General features: G+C 34.8%; 1 protein-coding gene across 2 annotated transcripts in view; it reads left to right on the top strand.

Moving 5' to 3' along the window:
* Positions 1-27363, top strand: part of LOC131773122 (importin-11) — a 54903-nt gene that overhangs the window by 13005 nt on the left and 14535 nt on the right. For both annotated transcript variants that reach the window (XM_059089094.2, XM_059089095.2), the window contains 16 exons: positions 1308-1421; positions 3317-3397; positions 5763-5814; positions 6574-6632; positions 7595-7643; positions 7883-7953; positions 10332-10431; positions 10631-10723; positions 11564-11598; positions 12234-12317; positions 12989-13025; positions 13201-13241; positions 16264-16354; positions 17006-17053; positions 17344-17449; positions 21399-21528. In XM_059089094.2, coding sequence (XP_058945077.1) covers positions 1308-1421; positions 3317-3397; positions 5763-5814; positions 6574-6632; positions 7595-7643; positions 7883-7953; positions 10332-10431; positions 10631-10723; positions 11564-11598; positions 12234-12317; positions 12989-13025; positions 13201-13241; positions 16264-16354; positions 17006-17053; positions 17344-17449; positions 21399-21528 — 1191 coding nt within the window. The remainder of the gene's footprint in view (positions 1-1307; positions 1422-3316; positions 3398-5762; positions 5815-6573; positions 6633-7594; positions 7644-7882; positions 7954-10331; positions 10432-10630; positions 10724-11563; positions 11599-12233; positions 12318-12988; positions 13026-13200; positions 13242-16263; positions 16355-17005; positions 17054-17343; positions 17450-21398; positions 21529-27363) is intronic.

Genomic DNA, 27363 nt, shown 5'->3' with positions numbered 1-27363 from the left:
ACACAGACCAAAGTTGCTAAAACTTGTTTATAAAACTTACATGCACTCTGATCTTGTGCATTGATCACTGTCATTTGAGCAAGGTGATGGCTCTGTAGTAGTGTGCTCACTCTCAGGGTTGAAACATTTGTATTTAAAGGGGGACTTCAATATGCAAGTGAGTCACTTACTCAGTTACTCAGGTGTAGACACTGTTGATTGACACTGTGGTAGTACCTAACTCACTTGACCTTGACACCATTATCATGGAAATATTATGGGAAAAAAAAACTTGCAGCCACATAAAGTGCATTCTGTATCTGTAGGTGTATTAGGCAGAACAACTTAGAGGTTTGATGCAAAAGGGGAAAACCTTGTAAACAAAGATCATTGCATTACAATGCAAATATTTATAGAGTGGCTGTGAGACAAAACATGGCATACTTGATAGAAGTGGAAAATAATATAATTTGGCTTGTGCAGGCAAAGGAATATTTGGATCACATCATCTAAATTTGATGAACTTTGCAAACATATTTTTGATAAATGCAGGATATTCTCTTGTACTATTTTTGTAGACTACCCGAGGTATGCATTTATTATTCTTTGGAAATGGATAGTTACTATCATTTTAGATTTCTCCATGACTTTGGAAGCTTTTGAGCAAAGTCAAAGTGTCTATTTTTTTTTGGAGTTCTTTTAGTCACTAATCTTTAGAACGCAAATTTTGCTACAAAACAACTAATTCTAAGTAAAACAAAAAACCATGTTTCATTTCTAGATTACTTTATCCCCAAGTTGGCCATAGGTATTCTTTGACTTGAATTAGCAATCACTTTCTTTCATTATTTGAAATGATTGAAATCAATAGTCAGTAAATCTCTGTAGAACAAGAAATATCATTTTAACATGTCAAGCAGATCTCTCAGATATAACTGTGCAGTATATGTAAGCATCATCACGGATAGACTAGCTGCTGCTGCTGCTTGTTAAAAGAATTTTGACACTTTTTTTACATTTATAGAAAAACAACAACAACAAAAGAACAAGCGTTGAATGATGTTTGAAAATAATTTCTTGAGATGGATAGAAGGATGGTGTCTTTGTTGTACTTTAAAGGTCAAAAATGTTTCAGACAATTAAAACAAGATTCACCAAATGAAAAAAAGTCACCTGAACACCATAATTTTGTTTCAAACATAGAAAAGCTTTTAAAAGGTGTTGGCACTCAAAGAGAATCACAAGTCTTAGGTTTGAATACATTGCATTATGTAGTAATAACATTCTTCTTCATGTAATTTCTCTCTTTACATAATCTGTCAATATAGGAAGTGAAAAGCCAAGATCCACTGCATCAACAGCGGAGTTTACTGGTCCTGAATCATGTGGTTAAAATGTTGGCATCCAAGAGATTGATCCCTGATAAACAACTATTTAGAAAGGTAACATAATAATATCTCATTTAGGAGCATTAAAGGGTGAAGTTAAAAAGAAGTAGGTAACAGAGAATAGAAAATTCTATATTCCTCACTTAAAGAACATTACCTGGTACATTAAAATATTTACTTCAAACTCCATTTTTTACATTTCTAATAGTAACATAACTGTTTTCAAATTGTTTTAAAATGATGATGACATTTTGAAAGCAACTGAAAAACCTGGCCACACACACTGAATGATCTAACTTTTGAAACAGACCCCAGTGGAAAGAAAAGGAGTGAGATTATTTCTTGGTCAGTTAAGTAGCTAGATTCATGGAGCATTATTCAAAATGATGGCATCTATTGCTGAATTTTGAGCACTTAATAAGATAATTTTCAAAAGCTTAATTTGCTCTTTTGAATCTCAAAATGTGGTCAGCATTTATAATTCAGTTTATCATGTAATAATCAGATAATAAGGCGATAGTCTACCAAAATATTAATACACCTTGCTCTAAACTGACAACTGAAATAAAATGTTTATCCCTAGGAATAGAATTGTTTTGGTAAAACAAGTAGCAGGTCAAGTTAGCTACTTAGGGACATTAAGGCAAACCACAACAGCAACAAGAATGGCAAAGGTCTCATGGGAAGGACATTAGCCAAGCATATGTGTTTTTAAACTTTTTATTGTTTTGTAGTGCAGAATTACTTGGAGGCAGTAGTTTAAAATTGGCCAATGTGGTGCAAGGATAATTTTAAATTACAATCACAATTAACCCTGAATTGTATGCCATTAAGTCCAATTATGTCTTGTGTTGATAACAAAATGCGACAAACTCAGGAATAAAAATTTTTAATGCAGGAGCACATGGCCTTCTTACTGGTAGTGAAAAAAGCAATCAGCCAATCTATTAAAGTTCATTTATTTCATTAATTTTTATGATAGATAAGATAGATAGATTCTTTATTGAAATACATTGCAGCTCGTAGAGCTGAATTACATATTTTCATTAAAATTCTAATCGAATGTACAAACTTACAAATTGAATAATACCTAAGAGCTAATGATAGTAATATCTAAAACATTTAAGAATTAGAATTTAGGTTAGAATTTAGATTAGAATTTAGATTAGAATTTTAATGAAAATACGTAATGCAGCTCATAGAGCTGAATTACATATTTTCATTAAAATTCTAATCGAATGTACAAACTTACAAATTGAATAATACCTAAGAGCTAATGATAGTAATATCTAAAACATTTAAGAATTAGAATTTAGGTTAGAATTTAGATTAGAATTTTAATGAAAATACGTAATGCAGCTCATAGAGCTGAATTAGGTATTTTCATTAAAATTCGAATCGAATGTACAAACTTACAAATTGAATAATACCTAAGAGCTAATGATAGTAATATCTAAAACATTTAAAAACTATAAACTATAAACATGTCATCTTGTTTCGTTTATGTTTTTTGTTTACATTATCATGTTTAGTTTATTTCATCATGGACCTCTCAACTTGCTCACTCCAGAAGTAATTTTTTAATGTTGATGGGCCAGCATTAGTGACATATTTGAGTTTTATTGGCTGATGTCTTAAAATGCTTAATTTTATTGGCTGCTTACCTGTCAGATTTTGCATGTCTAATCACAAACACTTATAATTGGGTTGGTGAAGTATGACAGCCAATTAAGCCATATATAAAAATTAGCTGCATAACTGTGTCATTAACAAAATTCTTGAATATGAGTGGTTCAGCCCTTATAAATGGCATAGTAAATGACTTGAAACAGCCAAATAAGCCATATGTAAGGGCTGTTGAGAACCACTCAAATTCAAGCAATTTTTTTTATTGACACAGTTATGTAGCTTATTTTTTATTATTGACTCTCATATTTTCTCTTGTTTAGATGACTTTGGATATTTTTGGCTATATTTTACACCTGTGGCAGAGCAAGACAGCATCTCTTTTAGAAGCATTCCAAGTTAAGGTGAATTGTACATTACCATCCAACGGGAATAAAAACTTTATATTCCTTGCCAAGTCCTGTCAGATTTTTAATTCTACTTATTGCTTTCTCTGTCTCACTGATCCTAATTCTCACAATTGTTGTTATCCAGAGGCAATGATAAAGGCTTATTCAGCTTTCCTTCATAATATTTCAGGTATCTTTCATGCCTCTTTTCTGTTATCCAAATATGCCCCCATCCAAACATTTTGTGATAGTGTGAGAGTTTGTAACTAGAATCACTGCAAATTTAGTTGCCAAAATTCTTCAATTACCTTAACAACCAAAGTGTTTGTAGCTTGGGACACTGCTGGTGAGATGGGGTACAGCAGACAAATACCCAACCAGAAAAATGGTATAGGTAGAGTCATAGATATATCCAAACCTTTTGTTAGAGTATAAGAGTTCACAGCTAGAATTACTGTGACAGTCATAACCCATATTGTGACCCTTGATGTAAATTTAGTTGCCAAAATTTTTTAATTACCTTTAGTAAGCAACCAAAGTGGTTGAGGTTTGCAACATTGGTTGTGAGATCAGGTACAGCAGATAAAAACCCGACCAAAAAAAGACATAGATGCAATCATCTGGATTAGAGTAGATCTGATTTGCAAAAGACTCATACAGAAGGAGTTGCTTCATTTTTATCTACCAAGGATGCTCATAGACCAAATGAGGGTTATATGACTACATCCTCTAGCATTGTTATTGGTTTTCCCTCTGTCAGTGTTCATTGTTGTCTGGAAAAATTGTGATAGAAGAGTATGTAAATGTGATTTGTGTGGAGTTAGTAATTGATTACGTCTTTATCAATATATATGAACTTAGCCAACAACCACCCAACTTAAACTACAAAAACATCATCCCAACAGGATGATGGTCTTTCCTATAGTTCATTAAGATGGCACTGTAATTTAGAAAGATTCACACAACTAGCCCTTCTACCAGGTGCTTCTTCCTTCTGCACTTTTTGTTGCCTTTTTTTTTGGAATCTGCCTCCACAGGGTCATGCCACTGAGAAATAGTTTGTAGTAAACGGTTTATGGTTGGTCTGTTACTGCCTTAACATTCTCAGACATCAACATAATTAGTGAAGTCAGCAATAGTCTTTGAAATCAATTGCTAATTCCTCCAAATGTATCCTCCTTTCCTGGGAGGTGAGGGATGTCATCAGTTGCACCTCCATCTCAACTAACAATTATATTCCTTACCAATTACGAAAAACAAAAAATTACCTAAACAATGACAAAACATTTGCTCTCATGGAATCAAGGAGCTTTCATCACCAAATGCTGGTCACCATTTACTTTTTCTAATAAGAGTTTGTCACTATCATCACTCACCTACATGTACCTTGTTAGAGATGAAAGCAGCCATCAATGGAGGGCAGAAGGGCAACTGATTAAGGAAGATGTAATGCCAACAGAAATGTTTAAAGCTGAAGAAATAGAAATACCCCACAATACTAACACATTCAGGGCCATATAAGAAAGTGAGCAAATCCCTGAAATATGGAAGACAGGACTTAAAGTGAAGTTGCCCAAGGTAGTAGATCAAGTGAAATGCAACATCTGGAAAGGGGAATCATTCACAAGCACAAGCCTTGGATGGGTAATTAAGACAGCAACAAGCAGGCTTTTCCCATGGATGGTTTTGCTCAGATTATGTGTTTACCCTGAGGCAGATTCTGGAGCAGAAAAAAGAATAGACCACTCTGCTATATGTCAATTTAATCAATCAAGAGGTGATGAAGAACATCAGTTACAAGCTAGAAGTCTTCTAGAACAGATGCCTGTGAAGAATTATCTGCTTCATCTCTAACAATGAGCTGCACAGAAGAACTTGAGATGGATTAGAATACCAACATCAGACACATCTAGAGTAATTCTCTTTACCACAGATGAAACAAAGGCTGTCCTAAAGAGACAGAGGCTGGACACAGGGAGCAGCTTGACTTCCTGGCAAGGGACAGAAATCAATGGCATTTTCTTGCAGAGTATACGATATGCAAGAAAGTGCTTTATACCCATGAAAAAAAGGCCTATGGCAGACCAGCCTTGCACCTTCCCTTGTGTGAGACTTATTATATGATTAAACACCTGCAATTATGCAATATGTCAGTGGTTATGGTAGCTCCTCTCATATGACAGGGGAATCTTTTGTTCATAATCAATAAGATAAGACACCCAAAATGTATTACACTTTGCAAAAATGGTTTGAATGTGCCCAAACCAGCTCCCAATTTGCATTATGATGCAAGAGAATTGTGTATGAAAAATTTCTTGTTTCACTGCATGTGAATCTAGTTCAGTTGATTTATTTATTTTTTTATTTTTTTTTTTTGCAGGAGTACACAAGAAGTTTGGGTCCACTAGAACTGAGTTCCCTAGCACTGAAAGGTACCAAATGTATATGGAGATGCATTTATGGTTATTACTACAGTAAAGAAACGTAAATTTGAATATCACATGGGTTGAATTCAGTCCTTATCAATATTGTACTCCTAATGATACATTCAAGTCTTTCTCATAGAAAATTTTTTGAATTACAAAACATTTTGATAACAGACAATTATTGATTTTGGTGTGGAAAACTAATAGGTCTTTTGCACCAAGTGCCATTTTATGGCCATATTTTATAGTTATTGGGGAACATGTAAAGGGTCTCCCAAAAAAGTGTAAGTGTAAGTCTAAGGTGTACAGGCACCTTCAAAGGGAATGAGACCTTATTCTCATGTTCTCCAAAAAGGAGAATATGGATATGGTTGAGTGATAGGGGCCAACTAGCCCATTACTGCTGAGGGTCATCCTGCTCTATAATATTGCATTTGGAAAATTGGGGCAGTGCTTCTCCTCCTAAATGGAATGCTCATGTAGCACAGATAAACCCCTCTGGCTATCAGGCAAAATCACTAAGACCACTTCTCCCCTTCTAAGATTTTGTAAATTATTTGCAAGAATTGTTGTAGTTTTGTGAAAGTGTTTAACTTTTTTCCCCTAATATTACAAAAAAAATGAGTGGGATAATTTGTTTCTTTCAATTGACATTTGAAATTAAGCATTATTGACAAACATGAATTCTATGTATAATTTCAAGAACAGTGTCAAAAATCCTTTTTTAACAAATGACCTGAAGGACTTTCTTTCTTCTTGAAATAGTTTTGAGAAAGTTACTTGTCCATGGGCTGAAGGAGTTTGACCCTACATCACAAGCTGTGGTATGAAAAAAAAAACTAGTTAAAAAACAGTTAATGATTTTAGCCCACCAAGTTTCTTGCTCTTCAAATAGTAGTAAAGCTTTGTTCTTGATGCCTTTTGTTGTCAACATAGTAAGGCTGTGTCACTCTCTAGTACTTGTTTGAAGGAACCCATGTCTCTGAAGCAATCAAAAGACAGACTGTACTTTGTTCTTTTATTGTCTATTAAGCAACAGAATTATAATTTTGGGGCTCAGTGGTTTGTAATCTTTGGTTGAGGATAGTGATGACCTTAGTTGCTGCACAATATCCAATTTCCTTAGCAGTACTTTCCTCTCAACACTTATTTTTTTTGAAACCAGTAACCAAACTTCAATGGTTCTCACAGTGTTTGATTCTAGGGCTGTCTTTCTACTCCTGTATTCTTGTTTTGGTGGGGAAAGGAGACCTATTTAAAACACTTGTCAAGGGTGTCAAATTAAGTTTTGTTCTTCCAGAGCACAAATTTTATTGGCCATCTGAACAATCAGAATTCTTCCTTTGTAGCCTTTTCTTTCTCTGAATTACATACTTTTTAAAACAATTAACTTTCCCTCTCTTCTTAAATTTCAGTTAAGAAGCATTGTTTTGTATATCATTATTGTTTTAACAGTTACTAATAGTATTAGTGTTATCTTCATGGTTGCCATCATTGTCAGTCTCATCATCTTCATCATCATCATTATTACAGTACTGTAATGATCACTTGCTGTTAAAAAATGTTCTAGCGCAACTGGCTTCAGGCTAAGTGAAGTTGTCAAGAAAAACTTCACTCCTTTTTGAGGTTCCTTCTGGACCTTGACTGATACAAATTTTATTCTGACTGATCAAATATGTTGTATGCTCTCTTTCAAAATTACCAGATTTTGTCATTGTCCATCGTTATGTTAATTTATTTAATTGATTTAAATAACAAGCATGATGGTTTTTTTTCTTATCCACAGAGTCTTCTGGAAGCAGTACTTGAAAAAATCAAAATGATGTTGCATTACAGTATGTAGCATCTACTAGTTAAATATTAAATATCTTACTGTCTTTTATCAAATTTATACTTTACCTATTAATTCATACTTTCTATTGTTTGTTTTTAACTCTGCTCCTTACAAAGAAATGAAACTGATAATCACTCATCACCTATTCAAAAAAGTATACCAACAATCATTAGGTGAAAGTTTGACCAGTGATGAGTGCATGAACAGGTTTGCTTATTTTTTTATTTCTAATTAAAACAGGAAAATCAGAAAATATGAGTTGCAGCACACAAGAAAAAGTTGAAAAATATGTAATACTGTTAACCAAAGTGGTGAGTAACCAATAATGTATTTTTACTTGTCATGTTACATTCACAGTGCCAGTAACGAGAGATTTTATGATTGTCAGGAGGTGAACATTAATTTTATTTGGTACATGTATAGAAAGTATTGTGTGCATTTCATCAATTTGCATGACCCCTTTGGGTTATCCAAACTTATAAGTCTGTAAAATGCATCAGGGCTGTTGTCATGAATCAACAAAAGAAGCTCACATGGTAGTTCGAAAATGTTTTGTGTTCTTTACATGTAATGGCCAACACAAGCAAAGCAAATTTTCAACAACAACTATGAGTTTCGCAAATGATTGCACACTATGAAGAGAGGATATATTTTACACACAAGCCTTGAATCATTTTATTTAATGTAGTTGAGGTATCCAAGTACTTGTCATAAACTGAAATATGATATTATAGGGAAGAAGCTAAGCTAAATTCTAACATATGAACCAACATTCCAATCATTCTGATATAAAGGAAGATTCAAAAACTAGCTAAAACTCAAAAACAAACTCACAAAGAGACTATCTTCAAAGGATAAAGGAGAACGACTTGAAAATGAACTCTAGCAAAAACTAATAGCCAAGTGGGAAAAAACATGTAGAGTTCTAACAAAGCATGAACAACATAAGCCACATGTTACAAGTTTGTGAAAATGAGCAATAAAGAAACTAGTGTAAAAACTAGGTGAAACTACCAAAAGACTAGATATTAAGACAAGCACATGGAAAGGAACATAGGCACCTACATAACAGTCCCACTTGTAAGAGTTTGACCAAAACAAATTTCAAGATAAGGTGGGCAAAAGGCGCTCTTCCAATAAACACATCTTATCATTAGCCCAAAGCAAGACAATTAACTAAAATGTGGTTCTGGGTGGAACTTAAAGATCACATCCCTAATGGACAAACAGTAATGTCATTATTGCTGTTTAACACGTTTAACACAAAATAAACTTATAACAAATCAATGTCCGGTGGCAAAGTTGTGGCAGCTGTTACATTACATGACAGGTAGATTGAATAGATTGCACTCTGATTAATGCTATGCACATTAGCTAGCAAAAATGTTATACTTTGATTGTGAACTTGTTCGCTCAAACTTTCAGGGAAACTTCACAAGAACTGGGAACAAATATGTACCCTATAGAATGTATGCTTAGCCTAACTACATCAGTGAAAAAAACTTATTACCAAACTAACATTATGGGGTACTAAACTTTAATGTTCTAATTTAAATTAACAATTGGTTTATGTGTCAGTGTGCATTCAAGGGGATATGAAGCACCCAAGAAATTTGAAGAGTTCAAGAGAAGTGAATGAGTGGCTAGATTTACAACTGTGGGCAACTCTGGCCTCTTCAATGCTCTCAAAACGTCCTAATTGCTTCATATCCTCATGCATGCATAGCTGATGTATAAACCAATTGTTTTACAACATTGTTAGTGCACTATTTTGGATGTTGTTTTCTCATAACCCAGAAAGTAAGTAAAATATAGAATTAAATTGGTGAAAAAAACTTATTCCCAAACTAAAAGAATTATAGCCTTTGTCATAATCTACTAAGAAATCAATTTGCACATTCATCACATTTACCAAATAACTGCTTGCTAAAAGGTAAGGCAAAAATGAGTGGTAGAAATATTTTGAGGAACTCCAGGCATTTGTTTGGTGAAGTCATTAACATGCACAATAGGGTTATGAAGCACACTTGCACCATTGAGTTTAGGCAGGTAATTTGCCAGCTGTGTTATAATTGGAAATTTCCCTCTCCAAAGTTGATTTGCCATGGAGCAGAATATCTCACTCATACCACTGTCTAGCTTGGTTTCTACCTAAATGTGCTTGGTATATTCAATATTTATGCTTCCTCTCTTGCTTGAACTCTTAACATCTCTCTCCTTAGGGGTTTGATCCTCTTCTCTCTATTCACCAACAAATTCATACACGCAGTACAAAGCACAAAATGCCAGTACCTAATGAATACATTTGTGTAGAACTGTTCTATGATCAAATTCACCATCCTTCACAAATGTTCTTAGGCTTCCTAGGCTTGGAATTCCCTTCCCTGTGTTTTTACCTTATCGTCTACATTTTTAGCTTCAAACCATTGCTACAAGAATTTCCTTTTCACATAACTTTGAATAAAACTTCTGTCATCTGATGTAGTTTATTCTTTCCTTCATCCACATCACTTGAATGAACCAATGTTAATAAGCTGTCAGCTTCTTTTTGGACTTCCTTCCTATTTTCCATGTTAGAAAGTAACTGTTGAAAGGCTTCAGTTAAGTGTTTTCATGTTTACAGTATATGAGAAATGAACAATAGAATGAACTTTAACATTGAAATTTAGTGCTTACTGTTCTTTTTCAGCTGATAGACAGCCAAGAACACCATCCATTATCATTCTTACCACTAATGCAGCCTGTACTAGAACTCTGCTACAACTACCTATTTACAAGTGAAGGGAAAGGTGAGTTGCCTAAGTAGCTATGATTTCAATTTGGAATACATGTAATTATCTAATCTAAACTGTCATAATGATAACAAACTTTAAAAGATATCATTAGCCACTTATTCCATTGTTAAGGGAAACAGAAAAAGGGAGAAAAGTCATCTTTCATCAAAGACAAGTTTGACGCTTATACCAAGGTTGTATCACTCTTTTGCAGCATGTTTATTCGAAACATTTGCTCTTCAGTGTTGTAAGCTTATCAAAATGATTGTCAAGTGTGAGATGTACCAACCTCCCAGAGAAATTAAAGGTAAGGGCCACTAGTACGTATGCCAACAAAGATGCAGCACACATGATTAAATAAAGAAACAAATTCATCATAATGGCAATCACATCCAGGATGCTTGAAGCTGCAACAGAGCTGGCAACTTTGATTGTTTAAAGGGTTGAATTTAATGTCAACTTGCCCACAAATTTATTTAAAAGAGCAATGTTCTTGTTTCTGTCCAGGTTGATCATCTATCAGTTTTTGCCATTTTGTCCTGTATTTTTAAAAGTACACCACAATTCAAGTCTACAAAACACCTAACTTTAATCAGTAGGTCTTTCATTATCACATTCAAGTATCAGTACTTTCCTGTGGCAATGGTTGAGTGAAACTCATTTTTTTTTTTCAGTATCTGCTCCCTGACTACTAGTATTTAAGTAGAAAATATTACCAAGTGGGCAGACATTAATTTGAAGAAATATTGGGAGATGATTGGTTTTTCATTTACACATAGCACTCCCTCCCAAATTGAAGATACAAGACATGCTTAATGTACTAAACTTTAAGGTATTAAAGCAGACTTATATCTGACTAGATGGGATCATCAGTTCTGCTTGTAGTTCTGCATGCAATAAAGTACATTTATTTGATGCATGCTCCTCTTGTTACAGAAACAATTGATACTAGTGTTGAATGGATGTAAAAGAAAGTGGTGTATGTAGACATGCTTTTAACTTGACTCTCTAAACATATGTATAGATGTTCAATATATTTGAAAACTGTGTTGAGGATGGTATCATGACTGCCCCAGGTTATTTGTGTCCATAAATTATAGCTCAGCTACTCAAGGTTTCTAACTACACAGAATAATCTAAATTATAGAAACAACTCCTAAAGAGATCCTCAAGGCACACCAGGTTTGTCAATAAACTATTAACTTGGAATAGTAATTAATGCAGTAAAAAATCTGTTATGGCCACAGCAGAACTCCACTAGCTTGTCTTATTTAGAATTACTCCATTCAGGAGTTTTCAGGGCATGGAATGGACACCATAGCAGAGAGAGGCTATGTTCCTTACATTTTACACAAAGTGGAAGAGTTTTTAGATGAGTCTTATTGTAATTTTTCTTGAACAAGATATTGAAAATACACAGCTCTTACTCTATGTAAGATGAACCGTGTTTTAATGACAACATATCACTTGTAACATGATCAATCACTTTAGCAAACTTTTGCTGGTTACATATATTATGATCATACCTGTGTGTCATGAACTTGATGATGTATACATCGTAGTCGTAGCAATATTTTAGTTGAACAATAATCCTATTGAAGAGATATGGCAGAGGACTTAGGCAAGGGCATTTGGCACTTAAATTTACAGTTTTGCCAAAATATTGACAAAAGATTGTGCACCTATTACCCAGTGATGTACATTTAAGACAATCAAATTAGTGGAAAAGTGAATACCATTTTTACCTTAAAAAAGTTTAATATTTTCTAAGTTTTGAGATGAAATTCTTAAACATTCTGGCTCAATTTTCCTTTCAGATTAAGACTGCCTTCTTTACACCGCCAATGCTATCTGAAACTATCCAGCAACTAATTTTATTTTATCTTCCTCTTACTGCTGAGGCAAGTTAACATAGCTATGAGTATAAGCATCTAAGACCACATTTTTATGTAGTTAGACATTCACACACCTGTACTTTTGGAAAGAAGTGGAAGGTATTGGTTTTTTTTACAGTAGCACGGTATTGCAAGGAAAATACACTGCTATTGATTTATGGAGAAAAAATCTTTACTGTATTGTTATGATGCAATAACTTGACTGAAACAGTAGCCATTTTTTTTTTAATTTTTGGTTTTTATTTTTTTGGGTTGGATCAGCTTTACTTCTACACCCTGTTTGAATTAAAGTTTAAGTCTATTGAAATTCAGCATCTTTCATTCCTTCAGTGGCTATTTACATATCTCAACTGAAAAAAATGTAACAAATTCCATGCACTCTTCTTTTATGACTTTCAACAAGACATTTCTGAGAGTTCTGTGATCATTGGGATGCTTTACTTAAATTTGGCCTCATTTCTTCATTGTATTTATGTCCAATAGCTATGAAGAATGAATGCTTGCGAATAGTTTTTATGATGTATAAAACTGTTTAAAATGATTAAAAAAGTTATCTAATGACAATGATATTACTCATTGCAATTATAAAAATGTGCTGCAGCTTTCTAATTGACTTTGTTCTCCATGGGAAGAGATAAATTGTGATGTAGACCATAAGTATATGATTTACATTGTAGGATTTGAAAAGTTGGGAGTTGGATCCTGAAAATTTTGGTAAGGCATGGATTCCTTTACTTCAAACTTTCAGTTCGAGCATATTATTTTGTCATTTGATTGATAATACATGTTTGAAGTCATACCTTTTGAAACATTAATGAGCAGAGTATCAGAATAGCATATGTAAAGTATTAATGAACAGAGATGTCTTACCAGTATCTCATTTTCACAGTTAATGAAGAGGCTGGTGAATCATGGCGATATAATCTAAGGGTATGTTGCTTCATGTGATGTTATAGCACTGAGCCTGCATTAGCTTAGTAAAAGCCATAGTCTAAGTAGTTATTGCAGTAGTGTCATATTCATTACAAATGATGGTTCAATAAATTGATAAATAGAATTGTGTTGGTTATAAAACATGTATATACAGTGATACTGTTATGGGTACATGTGCAAGTTCCGTTGCTGAAGCTGGAAAATGTATAAACAAGGGACTTTTTCATATCTCCTCAACATCAAGAAGCATGTAGCCTCAATTTACAATTAAGACCTAACATACTATTGTCCATAAAAGTGGTTCAAAAACTAGTCATTTGGTACATCATGCAGCTATTTAGATTCAGGTACCAAAACAAATTTACTCTACACCAAATAAACGATTTAATTGGTGTAGCTCATGAAGTTTCCATGGCAGTAGTAGTAGATCTTGTAAATGCTTATGGAACTGTTTCTGTTTTTGGTATGGCAAGTGTGTTTGCTGTGGTTGTCGTTGTTTTGTGGAGTTGGTGCAGTTGATCTGGTTTGTTGATGTGGTGGTAGTTGTTCTACTTTGGACATTTCTTGTGGCTTGTAATTTAAAGCTTCACCTTCTCATTTCACCTCTGTTTCTGTTATTGTGGCTACCTCAAAGAACCCCAAAGGAAATCTTTCCATTTGACCCTTTTTGAAAATCTACCACAGACAAGTTCTTGTGGTTGCCAAGACTCAAGCAGAAATAAACCTGACTGGGGACAAGATGAAGTTCTGGATTAAAAAAAGTTCTTGCACATTTAATATTTTTTTAGCAATACTGTACTTACAGCAACTCTAAGAAGTTGCTTTTGGCTTTCCTTGCTAGAAACAGCCAGGACAGATGCGACAATATTGATACCCTTCAAATTGTCAAAAGCATCCTTTTCCCAGGGCCCCTAAGGATACCAGCCTTGCAGCTGACTGGGCTACCCTGGTAAAATAAAGTTGTCTTTTTTTTTTTTTTTTTTTTTTTTTTTTTTTTTAAATTCCTGGAAAACAAATGTTGTGTTCTTTTGGGCAAGCTGTGAGTGAGCGTCCCATACCTCTGCATTGGGTTCAGATATAGCAACCTGCTGAAGATTCATAAACTCACAAACTCAGGCACTCAAAATCCAAGCACACATAAAAACCTACCTGTAGTTCCTTGTTTGAATCAACATCTTTACTTCCAGTGTAACTATTTGCAGAGAGTCGCATACAGAATTCCTTTCCTAATCAATCTCAATTACTAGGAGGATAATTGAATACTTGTTTACCTGACCTAATATTTTTCTAACACAAAATAGTAATGACATAGGAAATATTGTCCTTTACATCCTGGAGACAAGGTGCTGATTTGTTCAAATAGAGCCAAGATACATTTTTCACATAAAACTTAAAGTTGTTGGAAACAGTTTTCCTATGCTCTGACTAACTATTGTTAGAGCACTCAAGGCTGGGCATGGCAATTGCTTTTATTATGCTAATGTTATAGGGAAATCCTGTTACATCATTTTTTGGGAAAGTCATAGAAAATTCTCAGTAGATTTTCCTACAAATCCAGGATTTTCCTTAGGAGACAAGGCCTCTCTGCTAAGTTAACTTTAACCAATAAAAATCTAGCTGTCTCAAAATTATGATGCTGCCAAGTTTACCATCAACTTAACTACCACAACATGATGCTGTGTATGGAAAGAACTCTTGAAGTTCTATGTGATAGGTTAGAGTTGAGATTTTTAACATCTTTTCAGCTCTTTCAAAAGAGAAATGTAACTGTACATTGATGAAGATTGCAATCCACATCTAAAGTGACCACATCATGAGACAAACAATTATATTTCTCATTTGAAAGTGTTATTTACCAAGATGACTAACCAGAACCTATTTTATGATATGTTTCTAACTATTGCACTAGATTTAAAACGATATCCTCATGTCATGGCATAGCAAGTTAAGAGTATTTTCTACAATAATCTTTGATGAAATCTGTTTATCCGGGATATGGCTCCATATAACTTTTCTCAAAAAATGCAAATAATTCTAATAATTTCACATACATCAGCAGTACTATTTGTCCAATTTTTAAGCGAATTACTTAAATTATAGGGATACTATTTCTCTGGGTCTTCGGTAACCAGTCAACTCGCCGACGGACCAACTCGCCGACGCCAACTCGCCGACGTATAAAATCGAGTAGAGACGTCGGCGAGTTGGTCGTCAATCCAATACAACTCATTAGAAGTTAAACATACAGAAAATTAAACGATATTTAGTAAAAAAACACTGGTGAACATTGGTGAACATCTAACAGAAGCTTAAACATTGGTGAACATTGGTGAACATCACCAATGACTATAACAGCTTAAGACGCGAACGAGTTATTGTGCGACAACAACACCGTAAAGACTCATCATTTTAACGAAAACTTGGCTTTCTAGACAAGATCTTTGGTAAAAAGCATTTCTTTTTATTTGCAACAAAGTTTATAAGGATCTCAAGGCGAATAAAGAGAAGTAAACATCACCAATGACTCACACAACTCATTCGCGTCTACAGCCAATTTTGTTCATTGGCGATGTTAACGTCGTTTAAGATGTTAACAATGTTTAAGCTTCTGTTAGATGTTCACCAATGTTCACCAGTGTTTTTTTACTAAATATCGTTTAATTTTCTGTATGTTTAACTTCTAATAAGTTGTATTGGATTGACGACCAACTCGCCGACGTCTCTACTCGATTTTATACGTCGGCGAGTTGGCGTCGGCGAGTTGGTCCGTCGGCGAGTTGACCGTAATTCATCTCAATGTCACAGAAAGTTGATGTAAAATATTATATGTGTGTTGTATCTCAAGAAGAAAAATTAGGAAAAATTATATGGGGTGAAATATTTCAAGATAAAAGGAATCTGTAGCAGCTGTTACAAAATAAACATAGGTACAAGTAAACATGTGGTCCTGTTTATTACCAAGCAACAAGACAATTGACAAAAGGAGACCAAATTTTTACCTTTTTCTAATCCTCTCTAGGCTTGTATAGAGGTGTTGTATTTGAGTCTTCTCAGTGAGTTCCGCAGCACTGTTACTCAAGTTGTCACTGAAATGATTAAATTATTGCAAGGTGAGGTAGATTGATGTCATTAATTGTAAAATTGTAACAGAATTGAACTCTCTGCTTCTGACTGAATTATTATCAACAACAAATTTAAGAGATCCTCGCAGCTAAAAACACTACTGAACTAGTAGTTAAAAATAGGACCTGAAATCCCATACAAGATTTTAATCCTGTATCACAGAGGTCATGGGTTCAAATCCCGTACGGGCCTGAATTTTTTCCAGGTCCTATTTTCAACTACTAGTTCAGTAGTGTTCTTAGCTGTGAGGATCTCTTAAATTCGTTTCTTCACCACAGTACAAATATATGAATTTCATATATCTAAAATCATTATTATCAACAAGCAACTCAATTATTACCTTTGATATAACAAAATTGCCTCACTTGCTGCCTTTTTGCACCCCTTCAACATGTATCTGTGCTCTTCTACTAAGAATTAGTTCAAATGGAATATCCCCAAACATCTTTTAGTTAGTGCCTTTGAAAACTTGCTCCCAGCTCAAAGAAATTTATCAGGACTTCCTTCTTATAATATATCTTGTGTAATGAGATGATAATGATGATGATTTTTTTTTATCATTATATTTTTTATAGAAAGAAGAAATAAAAAAAAAATTATAGAAATAAAAGAAGCTTTTCCTATTTTTTTCCTTTAAGGGTCCCCACCATCTGATGACATAAGTGTCCTATTAAAGAAAGATGCAGGTATTGTAACATCGATGTACATATGCCATGCTTTTTCTGGCCCTTCTTGTACACACACCGAATTACAATTTTTACAATAGGACTTTCTCCCTAAACACTACAATTACTTCATGGTGTCTCCCAGCAACATTTCCTAGTGGTGTGATAGTTTCCCTTTTCATACCGCAAATCGGCAGAAGCTTGCACTTGTTTAATATTTGTTTTTATTTTACAGTAGTTTAATAAGTAGTTTAAGGCCTCACTAGAAACTATTATACATTTGCTGTTAGTTTTTTTTTTCATTTTTATAGTATATAATGCTTGTGGACTTTCATCATATGACCTTTTTGATGAAATTGACTTTGATCAATGGTTCCTAACTCAACTACTTCAGGAATTAAACAATTCCTCATCCAGGTATGTGCTAACAGCATATAATGCATATAAAAGTGACAACAGAAATGCTCTTCTTTGCTGGAAGATTATTTGTCTTTCAAGACAAATCAAACCAATCTAAAAAACTAGCCAAAGAACTGCTACAAAGAATTAATTGAAAGCTAATTAAGGATTTAAGAAAAGCTGTTTACTGCTCTCCTTAATTCATATTTATAAAACGATCTACCCATGCTCAAAAATGCACTCTTTTTGTATGTAAAATCACCTTGCGTCCAATTATAAAGATCTGTTGAATAGTATCTATGATTGAAATTTGTTACTATTTACTCTAAATTCTTTCCATATTTTCAAAATTCTTATTTCTCAATTTACTCAAACTACTATTTGTATCCTAAGATAAGCTGTACTTTGTGTATCTACATACATTAAATTCATCAGAGTTAGTCCACTTTTTTGAAAATTTGCATAGAATGCAAATGTTTTCCAAGTTTATGTACAGTTGTTGTACAATTTCTTTAGTTTTCATTATGATATTTACTTAATACTTAAAACTTTACGTAATTTGTGTGAACAGGACTCCAGAGGTAGATGCTTGACTTAATTTTTATCATGCATAATGAAAGAAATATACATTGTACATATGAATGTATGGAGAGCCATGTATTTATGTCACTGAAATGTTGATCTTTCCTCAGATATACTTGTAGTCCTTATGAAAATTTGCTCAATATATAATGAAAGTTTACCAATGCTTGAGTGAACCAATAGAAATTATTTTTATTCAGAAAGTGAAGTGTGTTTTACTTTTGTCAAAAAAATGAAAATTGCATCATTACTGTGCCATATTTTCTCCAAAAACTTAAATTAAAATGGTCAAATGCATGCATGCGATAGAGTATAATGTATTTTTGTATAAAAGGTAATAAACATTCAGGGTGTCATGATCTCACTTAGACATGAACTCCTTAGCAACTTTTCAGTGGCAAACAGCTTCATTGGGAGATCCCATTTCAACTGAGCTTTGTTTACACTAGCATTGTGGTGCTGTATGTTTTAAAAAAGATGAAACAATTTCTCATCATGACACATGAAAAAAGGAGAAAAAGTCCTTGGTTGAAAAACAAAGCAAAGCCAGGACCAACTCAACAAGGAGGAATGTTCTAAATGTCTCGTCTAATACCATAATTCAGGCAAAAGAAACAAAAACATAAATATCCTTGATGTTGTAGTGGGCTAAAACCACCTCCTTAATGGAGGAGTCTACCAGCAAGCTGTCAACTCACCAACAACTGGTCAACTCATGGGTTGATTGTGCCAAGCTAACATGTAGGCAAAGTGACTGGGTAGCCACAAAGAATGCTTTGGACATCCTTTGACAATCACCTCTAGATACATAACCAAGCTCAAAGAAGAACCCTTGTTGAAGCCATGTGATTGTAAGATACTTTTGGCATGGGCAGATTAGATGAAAGACTGCAAACATAATTTGTAACCATCAGTTGACTGGATATGTGGATGAGATGAACAGTGCAAACAAGTCTTGTTGCATAAGTTATCAAGGTCCAGGCAAGAGCTGAAAACAGTCCTGTATTCCCTTCTCAAAAAGATGCAAAACAATGGCCCCTTAATGGCATCAAGCGGGTAACTATTGGCACAAAAGAAGTTCAGGCGATCATCAGCACTAATGCTCCTGAGGCATTATGGCTTTTGGAAGAAGGGTGGGGTGTGCAACTCTTAGCTGGACACTAATGAGCCTAGTGGCAAAATTGAATGAACCAGAATGTTATGGAAATTCAATCTTCTTTCCTTACCTGCTATGAGATGATGACAATTGTCTCATGCAACAGCTCAGAAGCTTCTGAGTAATGGAGAAGTCCAGAATAGTTCCTAACACCAAGCCTGCATTTCAACTGATGGCATGAGAGCTCTTGCAATCATGGAACAATGAGTGAAACTGGAAGATTGTTATTTTCAAAATACCATATACCATTCCTGCCTGATGATTGACAACAGCAGAATGGAGACTGCAAATGCTTAAAAAAACTTTTTTAGACAGGGACCTGTTTGAAAATTACAAAGTCACTATGAAAAAGTGTGTGGGAAGAATAATCCAGCCACCAACAAAAGAGCTTCATTTTGAGAATAAGTAATTGTGATAACTGCCTCACCACCCACTGTTAACAAGCCCCGTAAGAAGAGTTTTTGCCTGTGCTGCAAAACACAAGGGAGCATCCCTAGACAGTCAGCTTCTAACTGAGTCAGAATTCAGTAGCTGTTTCCCGTTCAAAGGTTTGGTGCAGTGTTAGGGATCAGTCAATGGCTGATATTGTAGCAAAGGAAAGGCTTATGTCAGGATATCCACCCATGTAGGCATGGACTACTTCAGACCCTTTTTGTTTGTCAAGGTATTTGGGGTGTGAAATATTCTACACACTTGTTTATCTGTTTAGTTGTCAGAGCCATTTATATCAAAGTTGTACACTCATTTATCAGCCTAAGAGGATATCCAAAGACCATTTAATTATGAGGACAGCAGAGTATATTTGTGTACTCATTATAGAGAGATACATGATTCAATCAAGGACTGGATCAGAGATCCATCCATAAGTTTCCCCTTCAGGAGAATGTTTGATGGAAATTTAAACCACTTGCAGCCTCGTATTTTGATGGTGTTTGGGAACAATTAATTGGATCTATACTTGAGATCCTTCTCCTCTTTCTATCTCCACTGAAACACTGCAAACCTTGTTAAGAGAAGTTCAAGCAATTGTAGCTACTGAACCATTGTCTCCAGTTGGCAGCAGTCCAACAGATTTGGGACCTGTACCCGCAAACCACATGGTGTTAAAGGCCAACCAAAATTTACCTCCTGTCAGGTTCAATAAAGATGATGTACACAGTATCAAGTACATGGCTGATATATTTTGGAGGCCCTGGCTGAAAGAGTATTTGCCAATCCTCAAAGAGAGAGCAAAACAGACAAGACCCAATGTAGGAATTGGGAGTTTAGTGTTGATTGTAGACTAGAATGTTCACCACAGAAATTGGCCTTCAGGCAGAGGAGTGCTGTTTTCCAAGGGAAGGAGAGATAAGACAGTTCGGAAAAGATTCAAACTAGCACAACAGTTCTTACAAGATCAGTAGCACAGTGATGCTTCCCAGAAGCAAGAAAGTAAATTGAATTGAGGAGCTGATCTTAACTCTTCCAAAAAAGAAAGGATCTATGAAAACTATTTACAAAAAAATCGAATTGATTGAAACAATCAAAAACAATTCAAATTGAGGATAACTACTGAACTATTGTAAAGGAATAAATGCTTGTGTTGTAGATGGGGACTCTAAATGAACTGTTGCACTTGAGTAGTTAATTGAGTTCATTGTCTTGCAAAGTGAACTTGAAGCAGACATGATCAAAAACAAGCTTCCTATTTCAAACTTTTGTTTTGTGACACAAATTTGAAGAAATGGCACTCTTTGTCTCAGGGAAATCTTTCTTTAAAAGACTAAAGTATTTGCATTAACTCTTGCTCAAACTACGAATAAAAACTTTGCAAGAAGAAGGATGAAATTGGCTCATTTTCTTTACATTACCTTTGCACAGTACTGTGGGTCATTCTAGATATTGGTGTTATCATTTTGTCCTTTTTTTATAAACTAAATATTTGCTTGGGCAAAGGAAAAGTAACCAATGACAGCTTTGCCTTCAGGCTTCCCTAGATATATGTATATTATGCTAAGATCACTTATATGTTTAGAAATTAAATCAGTGTTCCCCTGTAAATAAGAAAATATCATAGATTTCTGTTATACAAAAAGATGAAGTTAGGGTGCAAAAAGACTCAGTACATAGCATCTAATTGAGATCTCATATACATATTTGTGAGTTGCAGTTTCTCAGTCCCTGGATAGAACTCTTTATTTACATAAACAATAATGCAATACTTTCACATGCTACTTGGTCATCTTTTAGGTATAAGATTCTGCGTCGTCGTGTCATTTGGATGGTAGGCCAGTGGATTAATGTCAAATGTGCTCGTCAAACCAGGACTGTATTGTACCCAGTACTCCTCAATTTAATGAATGTTCAAGAAGATTTAGTGGTAAGCCCAGGATTATTTTTCGAAGAACTAATACAAATTTATTTGTAACTTTTCCTTTGACATTTATAACATCTGTTATGGATGGTTACATGTCTGAGCTTGGTTTCCATGGTCAAAAAATTAACCTAAGTAGGACAAGACCAAAATTGCTTAACCACAGGTTCAGGATCACCCTTCCATAACTTTAACAGTGCAATGTTTGCTAGTTAACTAAAACTTTTTACTGGGCAAATAATCAAACAAATCAGCCACAACTTTGAGCAGATACTTTAAAGTGCTTTCATTCAAAATATGCTGTGCAGCACATGGTGATAAATATATAATATTGTCCTCTAAAAGGCAGGGAACTGATAAAAAAAAATTCATTGTCTAGAAGACATCAATGCTCCATAAGACATATTAAATCCATGAGTAAGCTCAGGATATAACAAAACCAGAAACACTCACCCTTGCAATCTGCTTCCACTGGGGATTGAATTTATGGACAAGGAAGTATAATTAAACAATTCTGCTAAATGCTAATCAAAAGGTAAGTTACACCACCAGTGCTTACATAAAGCAACCTGATGTTCTGCTTTAATTAGCTGGGCCAAGATTGTTAAAGATAAATTGAACATTATACAATGAACTCAGAAAAAGAATTATGAAAGAGTGCTGAGGCTACTGAACTGATCTTTAAGCTGGTAAGCTTCAGGAAGTAATATCTCTATCAAATGTTTTACGAGATATTCACTTGCAACTGATTGAAGCAACTTCAGCGTAGATGCCTCTGCACTCTTTCTTATAATTCCAGTAGATATAAAAGGGGGAATATGACACATTTTGAAAACAACCTTGATTTTTAAGGCAACTTGTGAAATGTAACCTTGATTTCAAGTCAACCTTGAAATCAACAGTTTTTGCCCTGAAATCAAGGTTGATTTCAGGGCAACTTGAATCTTTCACAGGTGCATAATGTTCACAATGTCTCAGTTGTGAGTTCTGAAGAGGGTGTGCATATTATCATCTCAAATGATTCTCTTGAACAATTCTCTTGAATGATTCTCAAAAACCAAAAAAACAACCATTTTGATTATAAAAGCAATAAAAATCTTTAACTCTTTGAATTCTGACCCTGTGAGGTTTGTATGGCCAAGATCAGATGAAGCAAATAAAATTGCGGATAAAGCAGAGAGAAGAGCCTGGAATCACTTCAAAGCACAATATCCAAATGCAGACCTGAGCAAGTTCAGTATGCAAGTGTCATTTGATGATAAAAGATAGGCAACAGCTAAAGTTTACTCAAATTGATCAGATGGAGTTCAGTCAAGCATCTCAGGATCGGAGAGAAGACATAGGGATGATGACATGAAAAGGTGCTTGGAATTGGAGGTTTTCTTCCCCCTTAAACTCACTCTGAATCAACTAGGAAAGAAGGAGGTGTCACCAGTTCCATTTAATGAGAATGCTGTCAGCCACTTCAACAAGGAGATAAAGATCTTTGTTACCCCAAATCAATACTTCGAGGCAAAATTCAGAGGAATATTCACAGGGACAAAAACTCAGCATTCTTCGGGCATAGAATCAAAGAGATTGCTTGCAGGGCCAAATATGAGTTATTGGCCTTGACAGCTCAACTTCGCAGTATGATGCACAACTACAAGCTGTGGAATATCTTGTGAAGTTCTCTATAAGGTTCCAGAACAGATCAAGTTGTTTGTGATGTTTCGCATCTACTTCACTGTCAGAAGGATTCTCTTTGAGATGAGTGGAATTCAAAGTGAATTGGCTCTTCATGGTGACCCAACTTTCTGCCACATAAATTATTATGACACATCATTGTTCAAACGAATATGTGCAGCATTTGGAATTTCACCAAGCACAGACTTCCCATTCAAATGTGGTGATAATCACAGAGTCCAGAATTCATTCATCCAACCTACTTGTATTGTGGAAGAAAAAATTTCAGCAATTAGGGTGGAAAAGCCACCGAAGGAATGATAATGCAAAAGTTGAGAGGCAATTTGGCTTTTTCATGGCAGACAATTCAGAAGGTTTGACACAAGCTGGTATGGTGAGTGAGACTTAATCAGTCAATTGAGGCATTTTTTTATTACATTCTTGGTGCACAAGTCAATGTCAGATCACCAATCTTGGGTTCATCAGGAAGCACAAAAGAAGCACAACATGACTTCACCCAGAGTATGGTTGGGTATAATAACAGCCTTGAGAAGGCAACTGCTGAAATGAAGCTTAGAATCAACAAATCTGTGAATTTGGAGATGAAATCAGTGGGAGTAAGGCAAATTAATTAGGGGCTCATCAAAGATCAACAGGCCAACCTCTCAAGCCTTTGGCCTGGCCACTGAGCAGCAAGCCCCAAGGGGGCAGGCCTCTAGAGGCGCCCTTCAAATGAATTTAATTCAACTTCAACAAACATTCAGCTGAAGTCAAAATTATCACCAGGTGAGAAGTGTAGTACAAGCGACAGCAAGGCAAATCTAGATATGGTAAAGATAGGATTGATTTCAGCTGGACTGTTATCAGCATTTTTGATTGCATGGCTCCACAGCCCCTGGCTCCAGCAGCAAAACTTGTCTATTGCAACAAACAAGTTTGAAAAAATAAACTTGAAATATTTTTGGCATGCTAGGAAAAAAGACTTAATGTAATTTTTCTTTTTCAGCTCATGCCTTTTGTATTCTTCAAGATTTTGAACATCTTTTTATTCTTATAAGAGTCACACAATATATTTTACACTTATAATTCTTCATCTCTTTTTGGAATATTGTTTCTGTATTTTATTTCACAGCCTTTAGCAACTTCATTGAATTCTTTTGTGTGTATTAGAATTAATTTTTTTCCATTTTAATAACATGTACAAACTTTTTGAAAAAAATTTGTTTTCATGCAGTTTAAAAAGTGGAAAACAAAATGGTTCCATCATTAAGAGCTGAGGCAAAATGGTCAGACTTTAAAGATATTCAAGACCTATATAACAGGATTTGAGTGAGTTGATATCTAATATTGTTGACCATCCTGTTCCAAATATTGATGCACCAGTTCTAACACTAGCAAGATATGTCCTGTAAGACCTCAAGTTGAAGTAACTGAACAAAGAAGAAAGGAAATTATAGAGAAATTGAAGAGATGCCTGGATTGAGAAGGTCTTCTTCAGAGGACGTATCCAGTGAAGCTGAATGGAATGAGTTTATTAAAAATTACAAAACCCAACAGTTTGAAATTTGCGAGTTAGCAAGCACATTGAGAAGGTTAATTAAACAATTTAGAATTGAAGGAACTGAAGGTTTTGGATGGAGAGAGTTCATGGAAAAAGCCAAACCAGAAGTCTTGAGGATAACAAGAGAGAATTGTGAAATGAAGGTTAAGCTGATACTCTTGTGAGAGATGGTGAGAGATAATGAAGATGGATTAGTCCAGCTTCAAGATGCATTTTTCCACACCAAAGTAATTGAAAGTCTAAGGGAAACAGATGAATCAGAAGTATTTGATGTTTTCATGCAAACATTTGACAAAAGAATTCAGAATTTTGATCAAAGAGGAGGCAACTGGAAATTTCAAAGAGTGATATCTTGATATCCATCTTGCAGAATGCCAAAGTGGCAGACCGTTTCAATTTCACAGGGAAGCATCATGAAGCCGCCCCCTTCATATGCAACCTATACTTCAGAACACCAAAGTCTACTCCAGTGATATTCCACAATTCAGCAAACTATGATTCCTATTTAATTGTTAAGGATCTTGGTGTAAGCAAGGGAAACATCAAATGCATTCCCTATAATGAGGAAAAACATGTCATCTTCAGCAAAGATGTTATGGTTATAAAAGTCAGAAATGAGAAAGGAAAAGAAGTTCAAGTTAAAAATGAGCTTCGCTTCATGGACAGCTTCAAGTTCATGGCTTCTTCCCTTTTTAAATTAGTTTAAAACTTGAGTCTTGAGAAGCTAAAGGAAACTGAGTGGATCTTCAGGATAAAATTGAGTTCACCTCAAGAAAGGCTGTGTACCCATATAATTACATGAGCTGCATTGAAAGTTAAATGAAATGAGTTTACCTCCAAAGGAAAAAATTATACTCTGAGCTGAATGATTATGGAATTTTAGATGAAGATTATGAGCACACACAGATGGTCTGGAAAGAGTTCAACATGAAGATGATGGGTGATTACCACAACCATTATCTCCAGACAGATGTCCTCCTGCTAGCAGATGTGATGCTCTATTGAAAGTGTCTCAACAAAAAATTGAATTACTCACTTATATAGACATGGTGCTGATGATCGAAAAAGGAATTCATGAAGGAATCTCAGAGATCTAAAATCAATTTTCAAGATCAATTAGACCATATATGCATGAAGCTTAAGATGCAAGCAAGCCAACAAAGTACATCACCTATCTATATGGGAATAATCTCTATAGATGGGCAATGTGTCAGCCTCTTCCTATTGTAGCTTTAAAGTGGATGACTGACTTTGAAAACTAGCAAGATATTCCTTGTATCCTTGAAGTTGATCTTGAATATCCAAAAGAGCTACACAATCTTCATGATGATTATCCACTTGCTGCAGAGATGTTGATGACAAACAATGTAGAAAAACTTGTTCCAAATCTTAATGATAAAGAGAGAGAAGTTCTTCATCACAAAATGCTCAAGCTGTATGGTTGATACATTCCTTCAGCTCTCATGTAAAGTATTGGCTCATTTTCTCCCTGTTAAAGAAGGAAAACTTCTGAAGGACTTGAATGATAACTTCATGGTAAAGAGAGAACTTGGAATGATTGCTGGTGACTTGAGTCTGAAGTATGGAGGGTACATGGCAATCGCAAGTGCTGCTCTTCTCATTGTCAAAAGTATTGAAGTACCCTTCAAATCAGTTAATGATAAGGAAATAGATAACATTAGTTAAGAAACTGATTAAGTTCTTACTGGGTGCTTGAATAAGAACTTGAATAAGAATGTATGCAAGTTCTTCATAAGAACTTGATAAAAACTTGTAAGTACTTAGATGCGAACTTAAAATTATGTATCAACAAATAAAATGGATGGTAAAGAATCTTATACTGAAGAAGCACTGGCTCAACAGGTGACTTCAACCGATAAAAATAAGATGAAACCAAACAAAGACCCAGGGCAAAAAACCTGTTGAATACAACAGAGAGGAAGAGAAGAAGAAAGGGGGTTTAAAGCAATCAGAAGATCCAAAGGATCTAAGCACTAGAGGGGCAGGATTACAACCAGAACCATCATTATCATTCTCACTCACTCAAATTCTTTCAGTAGCAAGTGTAGCTCTCTCATTGGCCAGACTGTACTATAGAAGGAAAGAGTTGATGGCTCTCATTAATAAACCAAAACCACAGGCTCAACCATTACAAACACAGATTCCTGTGCGAGTAAAACAAATAGATCTATTTTTTTGTTTGTTGAAATAAAGTGTCTGATAATAAGCTTGTTAAAACATTGACCAATTCAGCTAACTTGACTGAACTGGCTACTACAATTGGATTGGTTGCAAAGAAAGTCATCAAAGAACCAATGACTTCTGATCTGAGTTCAAATCTCATGTTAAGTTCACTGTTGTTATTGCTGCATCAATTGTGGCAAAAAGTATCCTAAAGAACAAAAGATTTTGCCCTCTTAAAAATGTTCAGCTGTTTCACAATGAATGCAATTAAGTTGGAAACAGTCTGCACAATTATTGAGACTGCCTTAATATATCTCAGTGATATGGAAGAAGAAATTCATCGAAAGTTTCATAATGAATACTTGTCATCAATTTTCAAAATTTATGATGAACATCTGGAGGATCTGAGCCCCAGAGGGCCGGGCTGCAGA

The sequence above is a fragment of the Pocillopora verrucosa genome, chromosome 4, assembly GCF_036669915.1.
Source record: "Pocillopora verrucosa isolate sample1 chromosome 4, ASM3666991v2, whole genome shotgun sequence".
In the NCBI taxonomy this organism is placed as follows: Eukaryota; Metazoa; Cnidaria; class Anthozoa; order Scleractinia; family Pocilloporidae; genus Pocillopora; species Pocillopora verrucosa.
This window is presented reverse-complemented; position numbering and strand designations above follow the sequence as displayed.